The 26,167-nt window shown below is 42.3% G+C and overlaps 1 protein-coding gene across 1 annotated transcript; it reads right to left on the bottom strand.

Annotated features, from left to right (window-relative positions):
• Window positions 1–4,718: 4,718 nt before the first annotated feature.
• LOC128738698 (lysophospholipid acyltransferase 5) lies at window positions 4,719–25,772 on the bottom strand. Its single transcript, XM_053834023.1, has 6 exons — window positions 25,643–25,772; window positions 24,814–25,287; window positions 24,512–24,736; window positions 23,942–24,436; window positions 6,396–6,700; window positions 4,719–6,327 (listed from the first exon to the last, which is right to left on the bottom strand). The coding sequence occupies exons 2-6, from the start codon at window positions 24,893–24,895 to the stop codon at window positions 6,028–6,030; spliced, it is 1,407 nt and encodes a 468-aa protein (XP_053689998.1). The 5' UTR covers window positions 24,896–25,287; window positions 25,643–25,772; the 3' UTR covers window positions 4,719–6,027.
• Window positions 25,773–26,167: the final 395 nt, after the last annotated feature.

Below are 26,167 nucleotides of genomic sequence, written 5' to 3'. Positions count from 1 at the left end.
TGAACTTTTTACTGTGCTTCACACAGCAAAAAGACACCTTTAATTGCCTTTCATAGACAATCCAGAGAGAACTCTAGACCTTCGAGTAAGAGATATTGAAGCCCTGCTAGGATTGGCGGGGATTGGCGCATTGATAAATGCGGTCAATAATAGAGATTGCAAAATAATATGTAAAATAATAAATTATGCAAAATAACAACAGCTGTACGCTATGGAAGCGGCTCCATGAATTCAGTTTACCAACACCAAGCCGCTCGCGTGTTCGGAACAGCCGCCGTAACAAATAGACCCATGTACGATCCAAACTTGATTTCCCAGAGCCAACCAAATTATAGTGACATTGAGGTTCCAATTTCATACCACGGCAACCGCAGTCGCAACAGCATAGCACTTTTTTAGACATTATCAAAAAAATCGGATAATGGTAGTAAGACGCGGTGTTTGGTTGCGGACTTTCGCCAATTAAATATAAAGATATTGCCCGACAAGTTTCCACTGCCGAGAATCGATGGTATTCTGAATCAGCTCGGTAGTGCAAAATATTTCAGTACGCTTCGGATTTGATGTCAGAGTTTCGTCAGATCCCCCCTCTGAATGAGGATTCTCGAAGGTTTAAGGGTCATTGGCAGTTTAAGCGCTTGCCGTTTGGTCTTAATCCGACAGTGATGGAGGCAGAACAGAGGTTAACCTAGCAATGCTTCTTGGAAACGATCATAATAGTATCCCGGTTCTCGACGTGATTTATCTCCAATAGCAAAACATTTCGTAGGGCAGATGGCCTTATCGGGTATCGTAGAGACATTAACAGACATATAATAGAATAGACTGAATTACGGGCTGTATAGTAGTACTATAAATCGCGTTAGGATTTCGAGTTCTATGTAAAATAGTCACAAAAGAAATAGAGTCCGACAAGCTACAAGTGTAGCAAACATCGTATAATCGCGGGGATGAAACTGTAATTTTTAGGCAAAATGCTGGACAAGCTTGAAGTTTTACCAACTTTTCTCTTAATATCAATATTTTTCGAGTGAAAACCCGTTTTTCATTAAAAACAGCATAATAAAGCCAATATATCAATCAAACGACGTGGTCAATGTAACAACCGACGGATGCATCAGCAATATAATTAAAGGACAACATGGAAACTGTACAATTCAACCAGTTCTTGAACATAACAATATTATTGAAATCACGCCATCAATGATTTTTTTTAGTTAATAACGGAAAGATAGAAATGGATAACAACTGCGGCGCATCTAACAGAACTTTAGAAGGTCACCTATTGAAGTTTTCAAATTGTTCCATAATACTTAATGGAAACGAGTTCTTCAATGCTGAATTGACAAGCAAAGAGTTTCCATTATTTTCACCAGTTCATAATTTAACGATTGGCGTTTTAAAACCTGGGAAGTGAAGGAAAACTCGATGGCAAAACTATCAACTATTCCTAGATAAGTTCCCATTGCCAAAAATTGATTAAATTCTTGACCAACTCGGCAGAGCAAAATATTTTTCAACTCTAGATCTCATGTGTGGTTTCCACCAGATCGAGATCGAGAAACACTCCAGAGAGTGTCACAGCGTTCTCTTTACAGGAGCGCGGACATTTTCAATACAAACGATTTTCACCAAACAACGGTCCTCAACCGCGCGCCCGGTATCAATTTTCAAACACAGACGACCACAAACGAACCAATTCAATAGGAAAACTAATTTCGGACCGTTGGTGGCTATCAGCTTTTATCAGGGCAAACTTCATCTTACATTCCCCAGCATTTGAGCACTGTCCCAAGACTGGTCTTAAAGTAAATTGAGCGCAGCACGACCTGGACGATCGCGGTTGTCGACAGAAGCTTTATAATATAGAGTCGCATCCGTCTCCCAACCCTCGAGACCAAAGAGCTAGTGCGCAGTATCTATAACGGAAATCCGTCACCAAACCCCAAATACCGACCGCTAGAAATTATAAAAGTATTTTGATATATACCCACATTCAGAAGTAAACGTGACCGTCAAGGTTCAGTTTTATCGTAGGGAGAAAAATGGGCAACAAGTCCTCCCCAAAACCGGAAATAAAAGGGGACAAAGATACGGTTGTTATAAATACACAAGATGTGCATTCATCCTTTCATGAAGATCATGCAGTCAAACTATGGCCCAGGCTGAGCCTGGTGTCTTTCCAGGTAATGTACCTGGGTTACAAAATTATGCAGAAAAGAATCAAAGCAAAAACCACTCGTTCCGTGAAATCAATGTGCCAAATAGACAAAGTTGAAGTTACCGTACCGGCCGCAGTAGTACAGAAACAAAAGCCAAAACCCTCCGATCAGTGGAATCAAGAAGTCAGACAACGTTTAAGTGACTGTAACAGCCGCACACGCCACCAGGGAGCACCTGCTAACTGTACCTGTTTCGCAACCACGGCTGACAGCCGCACAGACCGTTAAGAAGCACCTACCGATCGAGTTCATGTAAGTGATAAAGCAATTAAGTGTTTTGTTTGTTTTCCCAAATGACAGTAGAGGAAATAAAATTTAACATTGATGAATCAATAAGAACATTAAACAACATTTTGGCGAATTTGTTTTTTTTAGAACCGTATAGAAAATACAGAAAAATTACACTAACATCAAAACTAGAGCGAGCTAAAGAGCTCTACGAAAAAATTATTGACAAGCTAAGTGAGATAGAAAATAATGAAAAGGACTGAAAAAGTTACCGTAACCAACAGATGTACGCTATGCTATGAATGCGACTCCAATGAATTCAGTTTATCAACAGCAAGACGCTCGCTTGTTCGAATCAGCAGCCGTAACAAATCGACCCATGTACGATCCGTACTTGATACCCCCGAGCCACCAAATTACAGTGACAATGCGGGTCCAGTTGCAAAATTCATGCCACGGCAACAGCATAACACTTTTTTAGACATTTTCAAAGAAAGCGGATAATGGTAATAAGAAGTGGCGTTTGGTTGTGGACTTTCGCCAATTAAATAGAAAGATTTCGCCCGACAAGTTTCCTCTGCCAAGAATCGATGGTATTCTGAACCAGCTCGGTAGTGCAAAATAATTCAGTACGCTTTGGATTTGATGTCCTGGGTTTCATCAGATTCCCCCTCTGAATGAGGATTCTCGAAGGTTTACTGCATATTTAACTCGGGTTCGGGTCATTGGTTAAGTGCTTGCAGTTTGGACTTAACAGTGTCCCATCACCATAGACCAAATTTCATTTTGAAACAAAGAATACGTTTGGGTACAGTAAAACTACCTATAGTAACATCACGCTTGTTTGTATACATACATAGGTTACGTAATCTTAAGCTTCAAAGTACCTCCTACATAAACTGTAAAGTCGCCGCTATGGTTTAATTTAGTTCGAAAACAGACTCTGATAAAGATTTTAGGTCCAATCGTATGTCTTGCTATGCCAAAAGCAGTCCCTGCTAATTATGCCGTCCTTGAATGGAGTTTGTGGCTGGCTCAAGCACAGGATTGTCGAGTCACATCGAGAGTGAGCACCGGTTGAAAAAATCATACAATTTTGGAAAACCACTCTGATAGGGACTGCGCAAGGTTCCATCGACGGAGCAAGAACAGTCGAGCAAGCTCTGAATTTACTGAAAGAAAAATTTACAGAAAAGATAACTTCCAAGACAGTGGAGAGCGAAATGCTTTCCAAAAGCCAAACTAATAAGAATATTACTGATTTCGGAGACGAAATCGCAAAATTATCAACTAAATTGGCCGCTGCCAGCAACCTAGTGGAAACGGTTGCTGTGCGCGCATTTACAGAAGGGTTTAAAAACCCTACAACACAATTCCTGCTAAAGGCAAGGAATCCGACAACCCTCAACAAGGCAGTCTCGGATGAATGTGGCCCGGAATCGTCACGGACAAATTTCACCGCTTTCTCCCAGGAATTCCGCAGGGTAGCCATCTCGGACCGTTGGTTTCTCGTATTTATTTTAACGTCGTCAACTAAACGCTCAAAGGTCCTCGGTTTGCTCTTCGCCGACGACTTAAAACTGTTCGCAAAAGTCAATGAATCATCTGATTTTGTCGCACTCCAGGAGCAAATTGACCTTCAAACAACACGTTTCTTTGTTTCAAAGTTGGCATGATTGTTCATTCCGACCTCACAACCAATTGCCCAAAGTTTTATGTCCGTTGATCGATGCCCCTAGCAGTGGCGCTACTTCCATTTTTACCGATTTTCAAGTCATTTTTCGGGTTCAAATATCTCTGAAACAGTTTGCTTATGCTTTTGCTGATGCCACAGTGGCTCAAAAAACAGCTGCAAATGAAACAGTAGTACGTTTCATTAACCCAATTGACTGGAAAGGCTGGAAAGTGAAGGAAAGCTTGATAGCAAAACTATCAACTGTAAAACAGAAAGAAAATATTCCTAGATAAGTTCCCGTTGCCAAGGATTGATGCAATTCTTGACCATCTAGGCCGAGCGAAACATTTTTCAACGCTCGATCTCAAGCCTAGATTTCACCAAACTCCGTCAAACGAATAAATTAAAAAATTTGGTCGCAAAGCATTTCAGTTTTCAGCGAAATATACAACAGACTTTTGCATCTGGCGATAAAATTGTGTGTCACGAAACATCAAAGTTTGTAGTAAATAATAATAATTGTAAAAACGATAGTCGTCTTTCTATTTTTATAATTTGACGACGTTCATAATGTAGCTAACTGCTCACTAAAAAGTAGAATAAATAGCAAATAAATAACGCGCGTACAATTTCAAGTATTCCTTATTCTAACTTAAAATAACCTTTCAGCATAACGCTATCACTTACAAACAAACAAACAAAACACCGCCTTTTGGAAACAAAACCACGCAGGTAACGATTACACACTAAAAGCTGATTGGCAGATTGAAATAGCTCTCGAAATACAAAGGACGATGTCATCGCGAATAAACGAAAGAAACCGTTCTAATTAACTCTCATTGAACTGACTAGCACTAGGTATTTATTTACGTTCAAAGTTTTTGCATGCAGTAATCATTTGAACCAACCGTTAGTTAAGGTGTGTGTGTGTCTCTATTCTATCATCTTTACATTTTTGAATGTGTTTTTTTTTGTTTCTCCAAAGAACTACACAACCTACTACGTACCTACAAATTGACAAATGTGTAATTTCTATTTCAAGCTGCCAATTAGCTCCATCGACTCGACTCGCCTAAGCTTTTCTTCTCACTCCACGCTAAATTATTCTATTGGTGCACGATTTACTCTACTAATTCGTGTGTGTTTTTTTTTCAGTTTGGTAGAAAAATACTTCATTTCATTAGCGTTTGCTTTAGGTATAATAGAATATTGAAAGATTAAATAGGAGGAAGTGTTACGACGGTAGATAAGATTCGTAAACCAACAACGGAGTGGATTTTAGCTACTGTTTTGCCGGTTTTCAAACTTATTAAGGAACTCTTCCCCGCGGATTAGATCTAATCGTACTATTTAGTTAATATAGATACCTGACAAACTATGCGTCCGATTTTGGGAGGAAACTAGCAATCAATGTCACTGCTAGGTAGTTATCTTGTTAGTATTATTAAAGGATAGAATAGTAATAAAGATAAAATTACATTTAACTTTGTTTGGAAAGATTCGATCTTGTTTTTGGTTACTGTTTCTGTTTGCAATCAGAGAATATTTATATTCGTTAATTCGTAGTACGAAAAAATGAGAGGTAGCAGACTGTTCACTGTAAACCCTAACCGGACATATCATTTAAACATTCTCCTTCTCGAAAGAAAAAACATACAAACTTTCACGCAAAAGTTTTCTTCAATACACACCACTTCAGTGCAGTCGATGATGAATGTTCTATAATAGTTAAGTGAGCAAAAACGTGTGGAAAAATCTGTTATTCGATTTGGATGGATTTAAGCGTCTTTTTCGTCGAATTGTTCTCCTAATATTGACTGGTGCCCAAACTTTACAAAGGCGTCGTAAACGGTAATCTCTCAACTACATACCTGGCGCGCGCACAAAGGCTGAGGAAGGAATTTACTCGGTTTTCTTCTCCTTTTCCGAGGTCGTCGCTGCCGCAGACTTGTTAGCTGGTAGCACAGTCAGCAGAAAAGGTTGCGCTGCCAGATTACCCAGCAGAAAGAGTAGGAAGCCGGTGAAACGAACCGTACAGTAAATGTGCCACCACTTGGAGAAGCTTAGAAACACGAACGGAACCAAACACCAACCGGCAAAGACGAGCGTGTACAATTTGAGCACTACAAAGACGAATGTCTTGACCAAGGGCTGCTGCAGCAGGGTTTGAACGTAGTCATTCTTCTGCAGAATGGGTTCGATCTACAAAATAAAGACAAAAATTGAACGGTTTTGTCAAACGAAAAATATATGCCCCGAAAATGCCGTACCTCCTTTTCCATTCGAATCACCAAAAACTCCATGAAGAACGTTACATAGTAGCCGCTGTGGAAACCGTGCCACACCGCCAGGAAGAGCAACGCACCGAAGTGGCTCAGGGCGCGATTGTTCAGGAACTTGAGCCGTTTGTACACGTTCACGGCGGTCCAGTGGTTCGTTTGAACGTTGAACGATTCTACGTAGTGGCCAAATTTGCTTGTGTTCTCAAAGACACCCACCTTGATGTTGGTGCAACCTGACAGCTGGTCCGGATCGTACTCCCGCTCGCCCGGTTTGGCATCGATGTAGGTCAGCCCTGAAAGTAGAGAAAATATAGAACAATATTAATTTAGAGACATATCAGTGACAGGGATCAGCTGGTGGGCTAAGATTGAAGCTTGCTGAATGGAACGATTCCAAAGATTTCAAGATAAGGTACCACTAAAGCTCTAGAGCTACAGTTTTGAATACATAGATACAGTAGTTTTACAACAAATATCGATGTTTGCCATTTTTGAATCCATTCTTCTATACGTCATCCACCCATATAATGAAAAGAAGAAATCCTAAGCGAGAACCTTGAGGGACAATTGAAGTAAAATGCAGTAAGACCCAATACTTTTTCCAATAAATTAAATTATTTTTTACTAAAATTGATTCATGGACGCATGACTTATATGGACCCCTATTGAGAACTAGTTTCATTGGACTTATCATTCGGCATTTTTATGACGTATTCAGCCAATTGCAGTCATCCGATTATCGCATCGTGGACGATCAAACAATTGGTGCAATTCCTAGTTCGCTCGGTTTAGCGGCCGTAGTAGAAGACTACTGATCTTATCAGTGTTTTGCAGAGTGAACCTCGTAGGTGATGGATTCGGTTTTTGCAGAACGTTTTTCGGAGTTCAAAATTGGCCCGATTTCCCACTACGATGTATCTTTATAACTATATTATAACAGTTATTGACGGCCGTCAATAAGGCAAAATAAGCAAACTCATGATGAAAAATGTTTGATTTAAGTCAAAAACGTGTATGTCTGTTGATGACACCTATTAATATCATCCAGTATCATTCAAACTACGAACACAGCTTGAGCTTATGACTCAATTTAGATGATAAAAACACTAGATTGCGGCACCGAATTCCAAAATAGACCTTATCAGTGAATATTACAGTCTACAGTGAGCGAAGACAGATGTCATGGAGGTCACGAATATTGGGCTATTTTATTTTGCCTGAAGTTTTTGAAGCGTCTTAGTAGAATACGAAACCTGAAATTAAAGAAAAGGAGAAAACTTTTTCCAAATTAAATTCTACTTTAATATTTATTCATGACAGATACGTATTTTGCCTACGACTTGCAGGCTTCATCAGTGTAGTTAGAAAGCAGACACTGATTAAATTTGGAAAAAGTTTTCTTCTTTTCTTTAATTTCAGGTCTATTTTGCCATTAGGAGAAGACGAAGCACTTTGGAATACTGACAGGTTACTCATGCACCTATTTGCAAATCCATCTTCTAGCCATTCCATACGGTGGGAGTCCACTGTGATTGTCTGTGACAGGGATCCAAGACTACTTCCCTGTGGTATTCCGGAGGCGTTCCACAGAATGATTCCGATCCTGACTTCATGCTCAGTCCGCGGTTTGTTAGACACGAATGCAACCACCTACAAAGCGGCGAAGAAACCTACAATCCGTCTTTGGTTTTGCGATGAGGATAACGCAGTCAACCCGATCAAAAGGGGGGCTCTGATTCATATACACCGCATCAATTAGTATTGCTTCGTTCATGTTACGTAAGAATGGACCAACCGAAATCAACCACATTCGAAGAGACTGAACGTTTATGGAAAAAATCCCTTCTGGTCTATGAAGATCTGGTGCCGACAACTGATAAATAAAGCGTCGTTCACGATTATCTCGAGCACTTTACCTAGAACATGAACTAGATAGTTTACGTTCGATAATAAACGTTTAGCTTGGCATCCTTCTTGGGTATAGGAAACATAAAACTATTTTTTTCCATCTGGACTGTCTCACTCTAACGGTGGTTCTCACTTCGGCAATGTTTGTTTTCTTTGGAAATACAGCAGAAGTAAAACGAAAAGCGGAGAGTGGCGTAGGCTTATGAACCAATAGCTGACACACAATAGCTGACAGACACTGTTATAGAGACTCCCATCGTACGCCTGGTGACAGTTGAGAGGCTACAGTGGATCTGCCACATCGCAAGAATGCCGGACAACTTAGCAACGAGATCTGTTCTCTTCAAGAACTTTACTTTACTTGTTTATTGTCCAGTAGCGTAAGATTAATATCTTTTTTGAAATTGCTACTTCCGGTTCTAATAAAAGGTACATCATTATAATAATTTAATAAACTAATTAACACTAATTCACGATAGTTACATTGTCTTGTCATATTTTAGTTTATACGGTTCCAAAAATTTATGCAGCCTCTCTTGAACATTGCCTCCGACGATGAACGTTTTACTTCGTGCGGTAGCGAGTTCCAGCTTACCACACCTCGAACGAACAGTGAAGCAGCGTAACATGCAGTGTTGTTGGCTGGTACTACAAGGTTTTGCAATCGGCGTCCACGAGTTTGGATCAGTTTCTGATGAAGAATACTGGGGGCCTGAGTTTTTAGCAGATTCCACAGAAAGACGCACGATCTATGAGCGTAGAAGTTTTTTATCGGACATCCAATGAGGTTCTGTTGCAGGTGGCTCACGTGATCGTAGCGGCTCAGTCCATACACGTATCTCACACAGCAGTTTAGTGCCACACGTAATCGATCGAAGCAGCTTGCGCTGGGCCGGATGAGGACATCGCCAAATAGAAAATGCGGCAGGATCAAGGATTTAAAAAGCGTCAGCTTAACGACAGTCGATGCAGAGGAAGTACAACAGTAAAGCGTTCGGAGGCTAGCATAGATTTTACCACATTGTTGTGTTATCAAACCATCCCACTGCAGATCGCATTGAAAAATAAATCCCAGGTTGCTGGCGCTTTCTGACCACGGGATACTCTGACCATCGAGAAGAAGTCCAGGCACTGGTGAAACGATACTTCCAGCTCTTCGACGTCTGCTTGTGATGAATAGTGCTTTGCTCTTAGCAGGATTCACAAAGAGTTTATTCCGTCGAGACCAATCCGCAACACGTTCGAGATCATCATTCATCATTCTGACTAACTCATGTACACAGGGACCACGTCCGCCGACGTAGAGTTGTACATCATCGGCGTAAATCTGAATAGAGCAGTGCTTCAACACAGTCGGTAGATCATTGATATGACCGCAGAATAGTAGAGGGCCGAGTACTGAGCCTTGAGGTACTCCAGATGGTACGTCCACACTACGGGAGCAGCAACCACCACAAAACACAGTCTGTCTTCTTTCACACAGGTATGATTCTATCAGACTCACGGCAAAAGAAGAGAAGTTGAATTGCGTATATAGCTTGGCTAGTAGTTTGCTGTGCGGAATGGTATCGAAGGCCTTCGAAAAATCGAGCATCAACAGTATACCCGCACCTTTCTTTTCAACAATGGCTCCTAGATCATCGTACACTCTTAGAACTGCGGTTTTGATGCTCTGTCCTTTGCGGAAACCAGCCTGGTAGTCCGTCAGTAAGCCACTGTCTTCCATGTAAGATGTCATTTGCTGCTTGAGAAGCTTCTCAAACACTTTTGACAACGCGCAGAGGATGCTTATTGGTCTTAGATTAGTGATATCGTTCAGGTGCGCTTTTTTCTTCAGCGGTATGACTTTCGCGTGTTTCCAGGAGTCAGGAAAGGTGGACCGTTCGATAAACATATTAAATAAATATGTAATGTGCTGCACAACTAACGGTAAGATGATCTTCACAAAATTAATTGGTAAATCGTCCATCCCAACGGCGTTAGACTTAATGTCCCAGATAGCGTTCACGACTTCCCAGTAATGTACTTGCTGAAAGGAGAAACTGTGCAACGATGCTGGTGCTGAACTCTCTGGTGTTGGTCTGCGGTGAGTACTGTTCGTGAAGTTAGCTAAGAAGGTACGATTCACTTCATCTGGATCGAACTCGCAGGGACTATGCTGTTTATCCTTGCCAACTCCAAGACTCTTCACTCGCTGCCATAGGGTTTTCGATGAAGCTCTCCCTACTAGCACGGTTGTTACAGACCAGTTGTGGTAACCGATTAACGACTAATTTCAGTCATAAATAAGTTTCTGCAACCACAAATGCGAAAAGTGTGCTACTTGGGTTGCTGTCTAGAAAACGATGCAGATACTGCTGTTTGGCTCGCGCGATTTTCGTGTTAGCACGATTTCTTAGCGCTTTGTATCGCTGGCGCTTCACGTCCTTCAAATGGGTTGGAGCTTGCAACCAGTCCTTGTACGCCAAGTCACGCTCGAGCAAGCTCTGACGAACGCTATCAGAAAACCAAGGGTTCTTACGGCGACTGGTACTGACACGAAGAGGGACGCATGTTTCATGCACTCTTTTGATATGCGCATTGAAAAAATCCAGGCAGTCGCTCGGGTTTTCCATCGCATAGAACCGGTTCCAGGGGATAGCCAAAATTTTGTTTTCCAGGACATAAGCATCGAAGTTGACGTAGTCTCGGTAAAAACACAGGCTGGAGGGTGGTGAGATGTCAAAGTCCAATGACGCAAAAATTAAATCGTGCTGCGACAGTGCAGGAAAGCTGACTTGTCCGAATCGCAAGACCTTCTCGTTTCTAGTGGTAAGGAAAAGATCGAGCTGCGAGCATCCTCCATCATAGAAAAATGTTGGTTCTTCACTAACGGATGTCAAAGAAAAGGTACTGAGCACCGATTTGAAAAGCGCACGTTTGCTACTAGGCTGAAGCATGTTAGTGTTGAAATCCCCCACCAGAAAGATATTGTCGTAGCGTACAGCAAGATTAGACAACTTTTCCTCCAGGAAAGACGAGCAGTCGTTTTCCGGAGGATTGTAGATGACTATCAGTAGAATTTTCCGACCCGCCACTCGAAACTCCAATGCCAGACATTCAGTTTTATCCGTTGCATCTTCTGCAAGCGTTGTGCCAAAAACTTTAGAACAGGTTAAATACTCCCTGTAGTAAACCGCGATACCTCCACCACGCTTATATGTTCTGTCATTCCTCACAACGCGATAGCCTGTAACACCGATGCTGCGATCGCTTATCTTCGAATTAAGCCAAGATTCAGTGAAACACGCAATTTCAACCTTAGAGTCCCATAAGATGTCTCGAACCTCATCAAGCTTACTACAGTTACGTGCACAAAGGCTTTGGGAATTTCCGTGACAGATGTTCAGCTTCCCAGGTGATAGAACAGCGTTCAGCACTGCTCTAGGAATGTTCGTTGAGGTGTGGTTAAAAGAGGGAGGCATCAAATATAGTATGGGAAGCAATTTCTAGAGGGCTGCATAATTATGGAGGAACGGGAATTAAAAATGTTTAACATACAATTTTCTAGTCAACTCACAAGAATACAAAAAATACTACTTAAACATTACTACAAAAATGAACGAATGTACATAGTTACGAATATTTATCCAGCTCATTCTCGGACTGAATGGCTATGGGTGGTCCACCAGCTGCAATCTTGACGTAGACGACACCTTGTTTAGTGTAAACTGATACCAGCTTTCCCGCCTTCTTTCGATGAAGTGCAGCCGATTTGAGTTTACGCGTTTCGATGGAGAGGTTCTCGTTGATGTACAACGACGATCTGAGTCCAGTCCAATGTGTCGTAGCTTAAGGTCTCGTTTCCGCAAGTATGCACTGTAGAACTCGTCCCTTGTGGTCTTCAGCGGAAATTCCACAACGATTAGCCCATCGCTGTCCGATTTGTTGCCGGATTTCAAACGCCTGATTTGCGCCAACGTGGTGGCCGTGTCGTTCACTGCTAGATGTCGTCCTATTGCTTCTAACGTCGAATATAAATTTTCACCGTTTTTGAAAGGAATTCCGCTTACAATGAGCTCGTTTCGATTTTGTAAAGCTCCAAACTGTTGCGTCATATTATCCACCCTTGCGTTAAGCTGATCAAGTGCATTGTCATGTTGCTGAAATTTCACTGCACACTGTTTTTTACCAATTTAATTTCATCCATCAAATCAGCTTTAACGGAGTCAATTTTGCTGTTGACATCCCTAATTTCAGTTCGTACCGTATCGATCAGCTGTCTCGTTTCCGAAAATTGCTGCATCATCGTCCGCAACATACCTTCTAGTGTGATCGGATAAGCATTTGCATCACATTCGTCAGTCCGCAGTCGTTTGTTTGCCAACGGAGTATTCGTGCTAGCACTAGCAGCTGGCGGTGTACGTTGAACGCTCGACATTGTGTCGTGTCTCGTGTGTGAGATGGAACAGTGAAAATCCACAGATTCTATGCGCGTGTGTGAGGCACTAGTGGAGCGAGTCTCGTCTGTTGGTGTTATGCGGGATAATAGCGCAATAGCGATAAAGAAATAGCAGTCTAGTGAAGGCAAAATTTCGATCAGCAATAAACAAATTGTTTTCGATCGCACAAACGGGATAACATGACCCGAAATAATACGGACTCTCCGGATCGCGATGGAACGATTTTCGGTGGTGTAAAAACGGGTGAACTTCACTTTTGTAGCAATTTAATCCGCGACTTTTATCGACACATTCTCACGCCGGTCGTATCTTTGTACTTCGCCAGCACCAGGCATAGAGGGTTCCAATGTGCTAAATGGCTCGACCAGGACAGCGGCAGTCAGAGATATTCATGTTTTTTCGTAGCTCTCAAGTCCACTAAGTGTGCATCCAAATTAGTTTAAGAGGGCAACACAATTTTAGGAGAACTTTCTCCAAAACAAAGTTCCATTATTCAGGGTGCCTGCACTAGCTAGCCTAGCGAGACAAGGATCAGCTCAACTTACCTTAACGCGTAGTGAACTACGCCCAATCATGGGACTCCACACCGAGCATTGCCCATCTCTTAATCATTTGAAAAGCATAAGGTTGACATTTGCCGCTTTTGCAAGAACAAGATTGTTCAGCGCATTTGCTCTCCTCTTGCGTCTTCCAGGTACAGCTTCTTCGGAAGCTATCCATTATCTCCATATTCTGTATGGAAACTCAATCCCAAGAAAGTAAAATTGGTTTTATTACAGGGTGTCGACTCAAATCCAAAAATAAAATTCCCTGACTTTCCCTGATTTTCCCTGATGCTTCAAGTATTTTTCCCTGACCCTCAAAACTCGAATATCAAGCTTATTTGGGCGATTTCTGGCTTAAGTTTTTAACCCTTTAGCATGGCTTATGCGAACTGCTGAAAACTAAAGCTAGATTTCTTCATGTTTTAAGAACACATATCAAAGATCCTTAACCTATTTCTTACCAGCGTTTCGAAAACGCCCTCTTCTATCGAGTCTAGGGACAGTTTTGTTTGAGGTATCAACTTGAATCCAAAGAAACAAAGATTGAGAAATAATCTAATCGACCTGTTTTTGCACAAAGCTTAGATGTTACATACAACAAAATTACAGCCGTGTAAACATAACAAATCTTGCTCATTTTCAGTCAGCTCAAACTAGTAACTTTGCCGCTGGCAGGTGGACACATGTCTGCGGGTTTTCAGTTAAACTAAAACAAAACTTTCCTGGAAGTTTCAGCTTGTTATCTTTGCTGCAAAAAGTATGGGGTTAAGGAGATGATTCCCCAAAGATTTTTGGTACAAAAATGTGCGTTTTGCTGGCTTCGAGGTACGGCAAAACTTTAGCTAGATATATTGTTAGAAAATGTCCAAATGGCAAATATTTTAACCATTGAGGTGGACAGTATGCGAAGTTAAGACTATAAGACTAAAGCTGTGTGTCATGATTTCGGATTGCAACTATCGAGGCTTGAGAGCAACAATGACTCGAAGGTAGTTCGGTGGCCGGCCGTTCGTTCCGATGACCGTATATGGGTGTTGAGAATTAAGGCAAATTCTTCAACTACAACTTAACCAACAAATCATAAATTCGATGATACTAGGAACGAATTGAACCGCCCAGTTAGCTTCGAGGTACGATGCTGATCTAACAAGCCAGTTGTTCGCCAGTTCGAATCTCGGCTAGCCGGTTTTTGTTAGATAGAATCAGTAGGATGGTTGCACTGACCCCGTAATTTTCCTGTACTCTAACAGCCGGCTGCGAAGTCTGTCGATAAAGAAGGATAATGTCTAGTGACGGTTAATGCTCAAGACTTTGCTTTGCTTTGCTAGAGACGAATTCTATGACAGGTTCGAAAGAATTTATGGGGTGCGCACGACTTGAAAATTCAAGACTCTAGCTCCCAGATCGATCCTGTTTAACGGTCAATACTTTTTGGAAGTCACAATATACAGTCTTTTCTTAGCGACTTTGACCACTATCTCGTCGTAAGATCCACGCAGATCCACTCCACGTTGCAGTGGAGTACACCAGAAAGCTTGATCAACGAATCGCAAAACAGCATGACGAAAGGGAATAAGACATAAGTAGGCTGTGGAGGATCCGCCATGGCGCCAACAACTACGAAGGAAGTGATAGGCACGACGTGGGGAAGACATAACGGCTTGTTTGATGTCGAATGCCAGAAAATGTCAGATGAGAAGAACCAGGCCAAGAGTCGCATGCTCACTGCGAATCACGTCAAAACAGAGAAACATGTAAGCTTTCTGCGTAGTACGTAAGCAGCTGAACCAGTCCCGAAGGTTGCCAACTCGCATAAACGCAAATTCTACAGAACGTTAATGCTTCCGGTAACCCTTAACGGACATGAATCATGGACACTGAAAGAAGATGATCAATGCTTGGGGCTTCTGAGTGTAGAATTCTGCAATTGGTGAAAACGCTGTGGATCGCGTGTAAATAACAGTCTGTATCCCTGCCTGCCATTGCCGATTTCGAGCACTACAGCGAGTGAAGTCTGACAATTGTACGGCGCAAAACAAATAAGAAATTTACGGCAAACTGAAAGATAATCGAATCGCCACTAGACATGTAACAAGTTTTAATTCAACCGATCAATCTGCGTATATTTTACACGAAAATGGATTTGATTCCAAAGTTGATCAACAATATTGCCGGGTAAACAAAATTTCCCTGATTGAATTTCGAAATTCCCTGATATTCCCTGATTTCCCTGATCCAAAAATGAATTCCGTGATATTCCCTGATTTTCCAGGTTTTTCCAGGAAATCGACACCCTGTATTAACCATGTAGTAGGTAATTAATTGGTGCACAGTCCTACAACAATCTAGCTCAACTCTTGCAATAGATATGAGCGATTCGTAATCTGTGTACAGCAATTGCCAGCGGTCAGCTACAAAACTCAATCTCCATGACTATCGCAGTGGCATTTTGAATCCAGTGCCCGATGGTATGCAAAAAAATGAAAAACGTAAAGAAAATTCTTTCGATTTTGTCTCTTTGTTGCTAGGATTTCTGCTGAGCCCAGGGGTTCACACGGTCTTGATGAAGTGGGAGGCGATAACGATATAAAAACTGTCGTTGCCTGATTCTAAACATGGCGAAAACCAGCATTGGACGGGCATCAGCTTGAGCGGCTGAGGCAGAACCCCACCAAGCTGGAGAGGGCTATTAAGAAGTCTTGTAAATGGAACAAGAGAGCCAGGGTCAACTATCTAGCTGATGAGGGAAAAAGGACCGCTGCCAAAAGACTTATTGTCACCGCAAATGCTGCAGACTGGATGATGCTTTGGTAGAAGTCACCAAGAGAGGGAACCTATCTGAATGTGGAAACTCCTTAATCTAATCTAGCAGGAAATCGACGATGTTCTCCGACAATAACCAAGTAGATTCCCTGCCGACAGGTGTGTGGATCATATCAGAACTGTCCGTATTATGTTGGTGCAAGTCATTGAAATTCCGGGCTCTTTTCTTCTGGTACTTGTTGATTTCGAAAAGGCATTCGACCTAAGCACGACAACATATGGGCAGCACTAAGGCGTAGGTGAGCGATAAGTTAGCTTATCTCATTGTTTCAGTGCAAATTGGAGCCACTGACAGAGACCCAAACCTAGGATTACCCTAGAGACTTTTGACTATGGCCTAACGGCAATATGATACGCAGAGCACACTTGATGATCTCCGCGACAACTCCAAGGTAGCAGATCTGATAGTCAACGTCGCAAAGACCAAGCCAGTGGGATTGAACATTAACAATCCATCCAATTTCACAGCAGGGAGACAAAAAGTTGAGAAGTTGGAAGGTTATAGACACACGAATCAGGATAGTCAGAGATTTGGGACTTTGGAATGCTCGGCTCACAAATCAAATCACCTTGCAGACCTTAACACGAATTTTAAATTTAATTGTGAAATTCGTTCTATTACCTGAGAGATGTGGTGCGTATCGTTGGGGATACCTGCGTGCGTTATTTATACATCATACAGGCTTGGTGGCCTTGGGCCTTAGATAGAAACAGAGATTCGAAAACGTAATGAAGGAGGATCTGACAATTTTGAAAAGAGGAACGAACGAAATCTGCAAGAGGAAACTCGAAAGGAGAGCAGAAGCAGCAGATCTAGAGGCTACTGACGGTGTGGTCTTGCCAACTGTATTCAGATTGGATTCTCTCCTGGCGACAGGTAAAAACCATGGCAGACGACCATCAATAGCTGAGAAACCAGAGTTCATCCCTTCGTTCTGTCAGTGTCAAACCACATGCCAAAGGACATGGACACATCAGTCACAGAACAGAAGTGGAAGTCCGAACGATTCGGCGATCAAAACTGGTAACAGAGCCTTTTTTGTTTTCATTTTTTACCTGCTACAGCATCTTCAATCAGGTATAAACGACCGAGCCAGGTCATTTGTCCTCCCACATCACTCAACTTCCAGCGGAAGGAGCGTGCTCATAAGCGGGGCAGCGATGTGGAATAGCATACCTTTGGCCGTTAGGCAATTGCCATCCTTAGCCTTATTTAAAAAACACCTCAATTAGAGATAATATTTTTATACTATTTTAAAATTTAATATTTGTTTTCAAACTTGATGTTTTATAAATGTGTTTTCCTTGACCTGAGTAAAAGCAATGTAGCTGACAGGTTTTCATCATATTAGTGATAATAAATTACAAAATTACAAATTTTTCTTTGGGAAGGTTTTCGCATAGAAGCGAATAACAGCAATATAGGCAGAGCGTTCGCTGCCAATCACATAGCAGCTTTCACATGCTTTCGTGTGCATTCATATGCGTTCGTGTGTCTTCGTGGAAAAAAGTGACTAGCTACCGCCAGGTTCGCTAGTATCTGTAGAAAGTAGCATGTACGTGTTTGGATTTCTACTTCCACTTCTGTTCTGTGCATCAGTAATTAAGTTATCAGCAAGAAGACAAAAATGGGGAATATTACAATACTTCAGAATATTGGACGCAGTGGTTAGCATACGACGAGTGGCTTGTCAGCCCAACGATGTACCTCGAAGCCAACTGGAAGGCCTTACCACAATTATGAAAAAGCTGATACAGAGAGCGCCATACACTCCCAGTTGCACACAGTTTTCAGTTCGTCTTTGCAGGTGGAGGAAATTGGTGCGAAGATTTCATTCAGGATCTTCAATTCATTTGTCTCAGAATGGCGGGGTTGTCAAAATGTCTCTCAGATTCTTACAAGGAACACAAGCTGAACATCAAATTCCCGATTTATAAAATTTTTTACCGAAATCCCGACTTTTGCCCGCATTTTTTCCGACAGTTTCGAATCCCGACTTTTTCCCGCATTTCCCGAGTCTGTGGCCACCCTGTTAATATATACGCCGAGCATCGGCAAACGATTTTATCATGAGAAAACAGAGAAGCGAATGGTGCAATTCGCCACATACATTTACGCCTCGTAGCATCGCTAAATATACGAATATCGTGTGCAACGCAAAAGTTCGAAATAACACCTTCTGCTACTTATAAAGCAACTAGCTCTACTTTAAACTATTCTCTTTTCATGTTGATATTATTTTGAACTAGTTTCTGGCGTCCTCGGGTATTTTATGCCCACTAAATCGGCCACATTCAATGCTCAATATTCAATTTTTAAACGAATTCCGCAGTTCACAATGAGGTAATGTTTTTTTCTTGATAAAATTCAAAGCCGATGGATGCATTATCGGCGAGGCAGACGAATAGTGATGTTCATGTGGGATGTTTATCGATTCAGACAACCATTTTTCCGCGAATTATCCAACCACTGCAAATATCTCAGCACACTTCAGCGAAATTCGACGCTATCAAAATAATCGTCTGTATGTACTCCACTAATACCGACGCGTTGAGATTTTTAACGTATTTAGCCGAACAAGGTGAACAGTTCAAGCTGCTGCTCTAGCTGCCTCAGCCTTCGATGGGGCATCGGAAAACTATCTGAGCGAGTAGCATCATGGGCGATTCTTCTCAGCAGTCTATCTTTGAAACGATCACCTTGAAATCTCAAGGAGGAAGCTGCGAGAATAGAACGTACCGTAAATTCTACCAGAACAAAGCATCTGGTGGCTGGTAGCTAGCGCGGTAGCCCTCCGGATGTTGGAACTGCGGTGGTAATAGATGAAGATACTTTTGAAATGGCCGGCGTAGCAATCCAGCTGATGTTTGCACCCTGTTCCTTCGTCCACAGTTACCACCAGATCTCCTATTTTCAGCGGTTCTGACTCCTGCGCGCGATTACGAGCAAGTATGAAGTGGTCAGAGGTGTGTGTCTCTTGATCCCTAGACTAAACCCAGACGAACGTCAAGTCATGAGTTCACGATGGGCTCTGCTTCTACAAGAATCATTGATAGCGTCACGTCGTCTGGATTTCGTGAGCTGGACAGACTGAGCGCCGTTTTAGCCCTCGGCACTAGCTGCACCCAACTCCCTCAAAAGTGTGAAACTACTAAGCGGGTTTTTAACCCGCCAGGACTAATACCTTGGAAACGCATTGTCGGTGTGAATTTTATACATGGTTTGATTTGTATTTCGAATATAAGCTTTACCCATTCTTAATTCTAAACTACAACATAGAATTACAAATAAATAAATTTCAACACGCACAAAATTACAATTGTCTTAAAATTAATCCACGGTACCCCCGTTCGTTTGACCGTTTTTAATCCGAACATTTTTTAATTTGAACCCCGCTGGTTTGCACGATGTGCAAATTAAAAATGGTTCAAATGTCATTCTCAATATGGCATCATTTGCCTTCGCAGACAATGCACATAAACACTATTTGTTTGTACTGATCTAGCGTGTTTAATCCTAGTTTAATCAGTTTCACATTTCGTTTCCCAACGATTACTATAGAAATCCGATAGGAGCATAACATATTCGCTGCTTGCAACTACCAACTAAACGAGACTAAATCAAACCACCAAAACAATAACAAAGAGCAGGGCGGCCAATTCATGCAAGTTTCAGCATATTTGGGGTTGCTATTTGTTCAAATTAAAAACGAACCCCGTTAGTTTGCATGAGGGATCGTTCAAACGAACGGGGATCCACTGTATTAGATTTATCGTAATTGTCCTCCAAAGTATAAACTGAGTCTACGTCTTATTACATCCGAGCTCATGCTAATGGTTATAATTTTTTGCAATGCATTAAAGGCGTTCATGAATCGGAAAGTCGGATCGTGCTTTCTACACCTAAAAGGTAGATCAAAAATCCTTCGTCGTCGGAACGTGACTGTACTATCATTAAATATTAATCGACAGGCCAGATACTGGCTGTTTTTGTTCTGAGAGAATGTTCATGAAGAATATGATATCGGCTATCATATGCCTCGAATGAACCGTATCAATATCCACCAAAGAACAGAGATCGTAGTAAGGCGGTAGTTGTTCTCCGTTCCATGCGAGATTCCTGAGAGCGAATCTTAGAAATCACTTTCTAATCCCTTCGATACGGTGCATGTGCGTTATATACTGCGGGTGCCAAATAACGCTAGCGAAGTCGAGCTTGCTTGTGATGAGGCCTTTGTAGATCGCTAGTACTGCATGAGGGTCATCAAGATCACGGCCAAATCTTCGGACAAGTGCGCAAAGTTTCAGACTCTCATTGATGACATTATCAATGTGCCTATTGAAGGAGAGTGAGCGATCAAGTTACCCTCAGGTCACGGACAAATTCAACTCGCGGAACAACATTGCCATTGTCAAAGATCACAGGATTAGCTTTTCTGGTGAAAGTCATAACAGAGCACTTATACGTGTTTACTTTCAATCCACGGTTTTCGCAGGACGTTACCACATGACCTAAGTCGAGTTGTCATTTCTTGCAATCAATAGATTTGATTGGAAACAAGATTTTCACTTACTTAATCAGCTCCAGGTCGTGGTTTCCTCTGCTGTACGAAGAAGTCATCTCCATTCCACTCGGTCCATGGCCGCAATTCGCCAGCCACGTAGTATGCGTAGGGTCCGCAGGTCGCCTTCCACTTGATCGATCCATCATGCTCGCTGCGCACCCCGCCCCCGTCTCATTCCAGTCGGATCATTATTGAGAACTTTTTTAACCGGGCTGTCGTCCGACATCCTCACGACGTGCCCAGCCCATCGCAGGCGACCGATTTTTGCGGTGTGAGCGATGGGTGGTTCCCTAAGCAGCTGATGTAATTCATCGTTCATTCGCCTCCTCCACGTTCCGTCTTCCATCTGCACTCCGCCGTAGATGGTGCGCAACACCTTCCGTTCGAAAACAATAAGGGCGCGTTGGTCCTCCACGAGCATAGTCCATGCCTCATGACCGTAAAGGACTACCGGTCTAATCAGCGTCTTGTAGATTGTTAACTTCGTGCGGTGGCGAATTTTGTTCGATCGCAGCGTCCTACGGAGTCCAAGGTAGACACGATTTACTGCCATAATGCGTTTTTTTATTTCTCTGTTGTCGTTGTCTGCGATAACCAGTGAGCCCAGATACTCTTCTTCCACCTCGATTTCATAACCGTCTAAATGAACCTGCGGGGGGTAGGGGGGAGTTCAGAGCATTCACTTCTCTAGAATCTCTTCGTTTCATATATTTTGTTTTCGATACATTAATGACAAATCCAATCCGTTTGGCTTCAACTTTCAGTTCGATGTACGTTTCCGCCATCCTTTCAAAGGTACGTGTAATGATGTCAACGTCGTCAACGAAACCAAGAAACTGGACGGACTTCGTGAATATCGTGCCACTCGTGTCTATCCCCGCTCTTCTTATCGCACCCTCCAAAACGATGTTGAACAGCAAACATGAAAGCCCATCACCTTGCCGTAACCCTCTTCGAGATTCAAAGGGACTCGAGACTGCCCCTGATACTTGAACACACATTACTCGATCCATGGTGGCCTTGACCAATCGCGTTAGTTTATCCGGAAATCCGTAGTAGTGCCTAATCTGCCATAGCTGAGCTCGATCGATCGTATCATACGCCGATTTGAAGTCGATGAATAAATGATGCGTGGGCACGTTGTATTCGCGACATTTCTTGCCGTACAACACTTGCCGTAGCGCTAAAATCTGATCGGTGGTGGCACAAGATTTTCACTTCATCTGCAAAATCAGCATAGTTGCATGGGAGATAATATCTGGCAATTTGTTCATCAGAAGCACGGATAGCAATGGTCCTAAGTGACTGCCTTGTAGTACTCCTAAGTGCACAGTAAACGAACGAGATTTGTAGCCACGAATTTTTACAAATTGTACTCTATACATAAGATAACATTTTAACCGGTTGTACAACGAGCCGCGAATGCCGAATTCTTGAACAGCCTTCAAGATACTATTAATGTCGACTGCATCAAATGCTTTGCTCATATCTAAATATATGCAATCCACTTGAAATCCTTTTGAAACGTGATCTGTAACTGTAGAACTGAATTCACAGAGGTTTGTAACAACTGATTTTATCTTCAGGAATCCATGTTGCATAGGAAAAATTGTCGTAAAGGCGACTGTAAACTAACGACTCGAAAAGCTTCGGAATAGCTGATTGGATAGCAACTCCACGATAATTTTCCACGTCGTCTCTAGCCCATTTCTTATGTATTGGAGTAATGTGCGAGATTTTCCAGATTTCCGGAGAATGGCCAGTAGCTAATGACACATTAAACAAGCATCAGGCACCAGACAAGAGGCACCACAAATTCTAGACGGAACTCTTTCAGAATTCTATTGGCTAGCATATCCGGTCCTGTAGACTTAATGTCATCGAGCTCACGAATACCGTTTTCTACACATGCATTGGATAATTGGTACATCGTCAGTATCAACGGGCAATCCGGGGATGCTGCCAGTTGCTGCAGTAAAAACACCTTCGAAAAACTTCGCAAATAGTTCTGTCGATGATTGAACATCAGTAGATGTGACACCCTTGTAATTAACACAATCCGGAACGCCAGAACTCTTTCTTCTACTGTTCACAAATTTCGAAAACGATTTGGGCCTCTTTTCAAACAAAACTGAATGTCTGCGATATAAACCTGATACGATTCCTGATGGGCAGCCTTAAACATTCTCAGTATTTGTTTGTAATTTGTGTTTGTCACGTTTTGGTTTGAAGGAGACCGACGCATTTGTTTCAGAGCTGCTCTTTTCTCCTTTGTTTTACCATGGTCGTAGTTTCCCAGTTAAGGCGATTCATTCCGGGCTTTTTTAAATTCCGAAAAGATCCAAAACGTAGCATATTTTAGTCGTGGGTAAAATCAACAAACGAGGTTACCACGGTTACGATACCTTCGATATGTTACTACAATTACCAATTCCCGAATTTCAACAGCTGACTTGAAATAATGTCAGCATTTAAAACGTGAGTTAGACATTCAAAAACCTGCTCAAATTCTCAAAATTGTATAAAAAATTTTAATAAGAAATTTCTATAAAATGTTCATAATTTTTGTTCATAATGTCAGTATTCATAGAGTACACAAAAGAGAGCGAAAATATGCGCATATCAGATCAGATCTCCTCGCTAATGCTTCTCTTTACCGATAAGATAAGGACAATATCGACACAAAAGCATACATATTCGTACTTGGCTGAGCAGAGATTAGCAAAATTCCAGCATTGACAACAGATTACAGTGTCTCGTAAAAGTTGCAATCGCAAATGTTTGATTTTTTGTTGCCTTCTGCTTATCTAAGTGTGCCACCAGATGTACGGAAAACTGATAGCAATTTTTACGCTTGAAGAATTTAGTCGTTCGCTCATGCATATAAAATATTAGCACGTCATTGTTTCAACCTACACAAACGCCAGACTAATCAGCACTAAATGAATCAAGAATCAAGGCTGACGAAAGGCCACGTCAACCTATGCAAACAAACATAATCTTCCTGACAATTTCTAACGCTCGCATCGCGTGATTCTCAACCAATTTTGCCCTCACTCATCTTTCATGAATCATCTCAATTTATAAACGATCGTAAACAAATTGTAAACACGCTTATGGAAACAGATAGTCAACTCAGAGCCAGGCGCTAAGCTCTGATAGCGTCGAAAGCGAAAACGAAGCTGTCCACATGCGTGCGTGCGTAAGTCTTATCTGCTACTATCGATTAGATCCAAAAACGTAACACTTACCGAACAATACGGCGGCCCCTTCGGCTAGCAACCAAATGGAAATGTACTTGTAGAGCGCACAGCGTCCCCACAGGCCCATATAGATGTGTTTCATAAACAGTGATTCCTGCTCAAAATCCGCGGATAGCAGATACGAATCCGACACCAGCTGTGAGCCGACCTGGTTAACGATCAGATAGAACGTTCCTTGGAGGAACTTTTTGGCCGAATAGGCCGGTGCTCCCGTTGTGTGCTGCTCGTACAGACCGTCTATAAATCGTCGATAGCGCAGCATCGTAAACTGTGGTCCGACCAGAACCGTTGCCGGGAAGTAGGTAAATCCAATCAGCTCTAGCAGTGACGGTGGATCAACGCAACGGTCGTCCTTTTTGCCCAGCCGCTCCTTTTCGCGACTGTCGGAAATGTCGAACGCTAAGCCGATAAGCCGCAGTACCAGAACGCAGTGCGGCATCGTCCACTTGATGTCGTAGGTGTCTGACGTGGTAAAATAGTAACCTGGCAATCGAGGGCAGAAAAAGAAAGCGGAAAATTAAATCGTCACAGTTTGCTGTGACTTCAAATAGCTGTTACCGATGAGAAGATAACCCATGTGGTAGCAGAAGCTCAGCGGTACCAGTAGGATGCTGGTGGCGAAGAATGCGTTCAGTAGATAGGTTACCGCAACCGCTGAGGCGCTGTGGTACAAATCAAAACCATAGTTGAACAGCACAATTGCGATGCCGGTGCCGGCAGTGTAGAGATTCTTGACGAAGGCGGTAGCCTTTAAATTTCGATAGAATGCTCCCAACGGGTAGGCTGTAACAAAAGGATAAGCAGTTCAAAGGTTATGGTCATAGCCATCCTACTAAGCATATTTTCAAATCATCACTCACCAACGAGAACGGAAAGTATAAGTCGAATAGCAGGCGGCGAAGCCCCCGAGAGATTCGCTAGCGCTTCCACGAGATTCAGCATTCTGCCTGCTGACGTCGGCTATTTTTATGCGTATTCAACTTTTTTTTTTGCAATCTGGTGTGGTGCACCACCAGCTGTCCTTCGATAAGGCTTGTAGCAGTCAACCTCTAACGTACTGTACTACAAACGGGGTTCGGTAAACACACCGCAAGTTTCCTCCGCTTCTCGCCAGCCCCGGCCCGGCGGCAATCAAGAGAAATTCGCTGCTGTTCGGTTGCTTGATTGACACAACTTGCGCTGGTATTTTTTATTTTTTTGCGTCTACGGGCAGCTGGTGTTATGTTCAATTTTGCTGCAGAGCGGATCAACCGCAGTGCTTCTGCACATTTACACTTATATAATACTTTTCACTGTTGCAAGAGGTTTGTTGTTACATATCACGGAAGACGAACCTGCATGTAAAACAAAAATGTATTCCACTGAATCCATTGCACTTTCTCAAATTATCTTAATCAACCTAATACACGAGTTTGAATTGCAGTGCGAAATTCTTATAACAAAATGAAGTACACAAACGACACAAACACTTCTAACTTCCGTCTTGGTAATCGGAGAAAAGAGAATCTGAAATAAAACCACGGAGGCTACAACTAAAAGAAAACACCGATCGATGCGGCTCGCGTGGCTTATGATTTTCACTCTGCACGATCAGAAAATAATGAATTAAATTTATGCCTACACATCGCGCACTCCCTTAGTAGTACTAAGTTTGCTGAATGAATTCAGTTGAAATTTAAATATTCTTACCAAGAATGATCACGTTGATTCGAAAAAGTTATTCAGAGAAGCACTGCGATGGAAAAACGAAGCCACGTACAGTCCCCACCATCAGCAAATTGAAAAATATTTTACGCTCCGACAGCCAGTCACTGAGCCAGCAGCCGACTACAGGACAGATTGAATTAGCTAGTGACACTAATTGTGAGAGACTGGTGAAATCAACCTTTCTTTCAAAATGCAACGGGAAAACCAACGTATATTGAGCAGTTGCTACGGGTATATGTTTTGTAATTCGCGTTGACGAACGTAAGCTGCTGCCACCTCCAAAAGTTTACTGTAGGGGTGAAGCAGAATAGAAATTTGTTAAAGGAGCGCAAGAGATCGAAACATTTTGGCAGATTTTCAGCCACACTCACATATGGGAATTGCTATGAGTGTGCAATGGGTGGTAAATGGTTGAATAATGCGCTCCAGAACTACCACGAAGTTCCACAGCCTCTTATTCAGCAACTCCTATCTCTACCTCCTCGCGACAGAGAAGGGGGCACTCAT

This window comes from Sabethes cyaneus, chromosome 2 (genome assembly GCF_943734655.1).
Source record: "Sabethes cyaneus chromosome 2, idSabCyanKW18_F2, whole genome shotgun sequence".
Taxonomy (NCBI): Eukaryota; Metazoa; Arthropoda; class Insecta; order Diptera; family Culicidae; genus Sabethes; species Sabethes cyaneus.
This window is presented reverse-complemented; position numbering and strand designations above follow the sequence as displayed.

Excerpts from the sequence above, each read along its gene's own strand:
- LOC128738698 (XM_053834023.1), bottom strand. The coding sequence starts at position 24,895 with ATGCTGAATCTCGTGGAAGCGCTAGCGAATCTCTCGGGGGCTTCGCCG. Across the intron at positions 24,737-24,813 it reads TATACTTTCCGTTCTCGTTG|CCTACCCGTTGGGAGCATTC; the intron begins GTGAGTGATGAT and ends CTTTTGTTACAG. Across the intron at positions 24,437-24,511 it reads CATGGGTTATCTTCTCATCG|GTTACTATTTTACCACGTCA; the intron begins GTAACAGCTATT and ends CTCGATTGCCAG.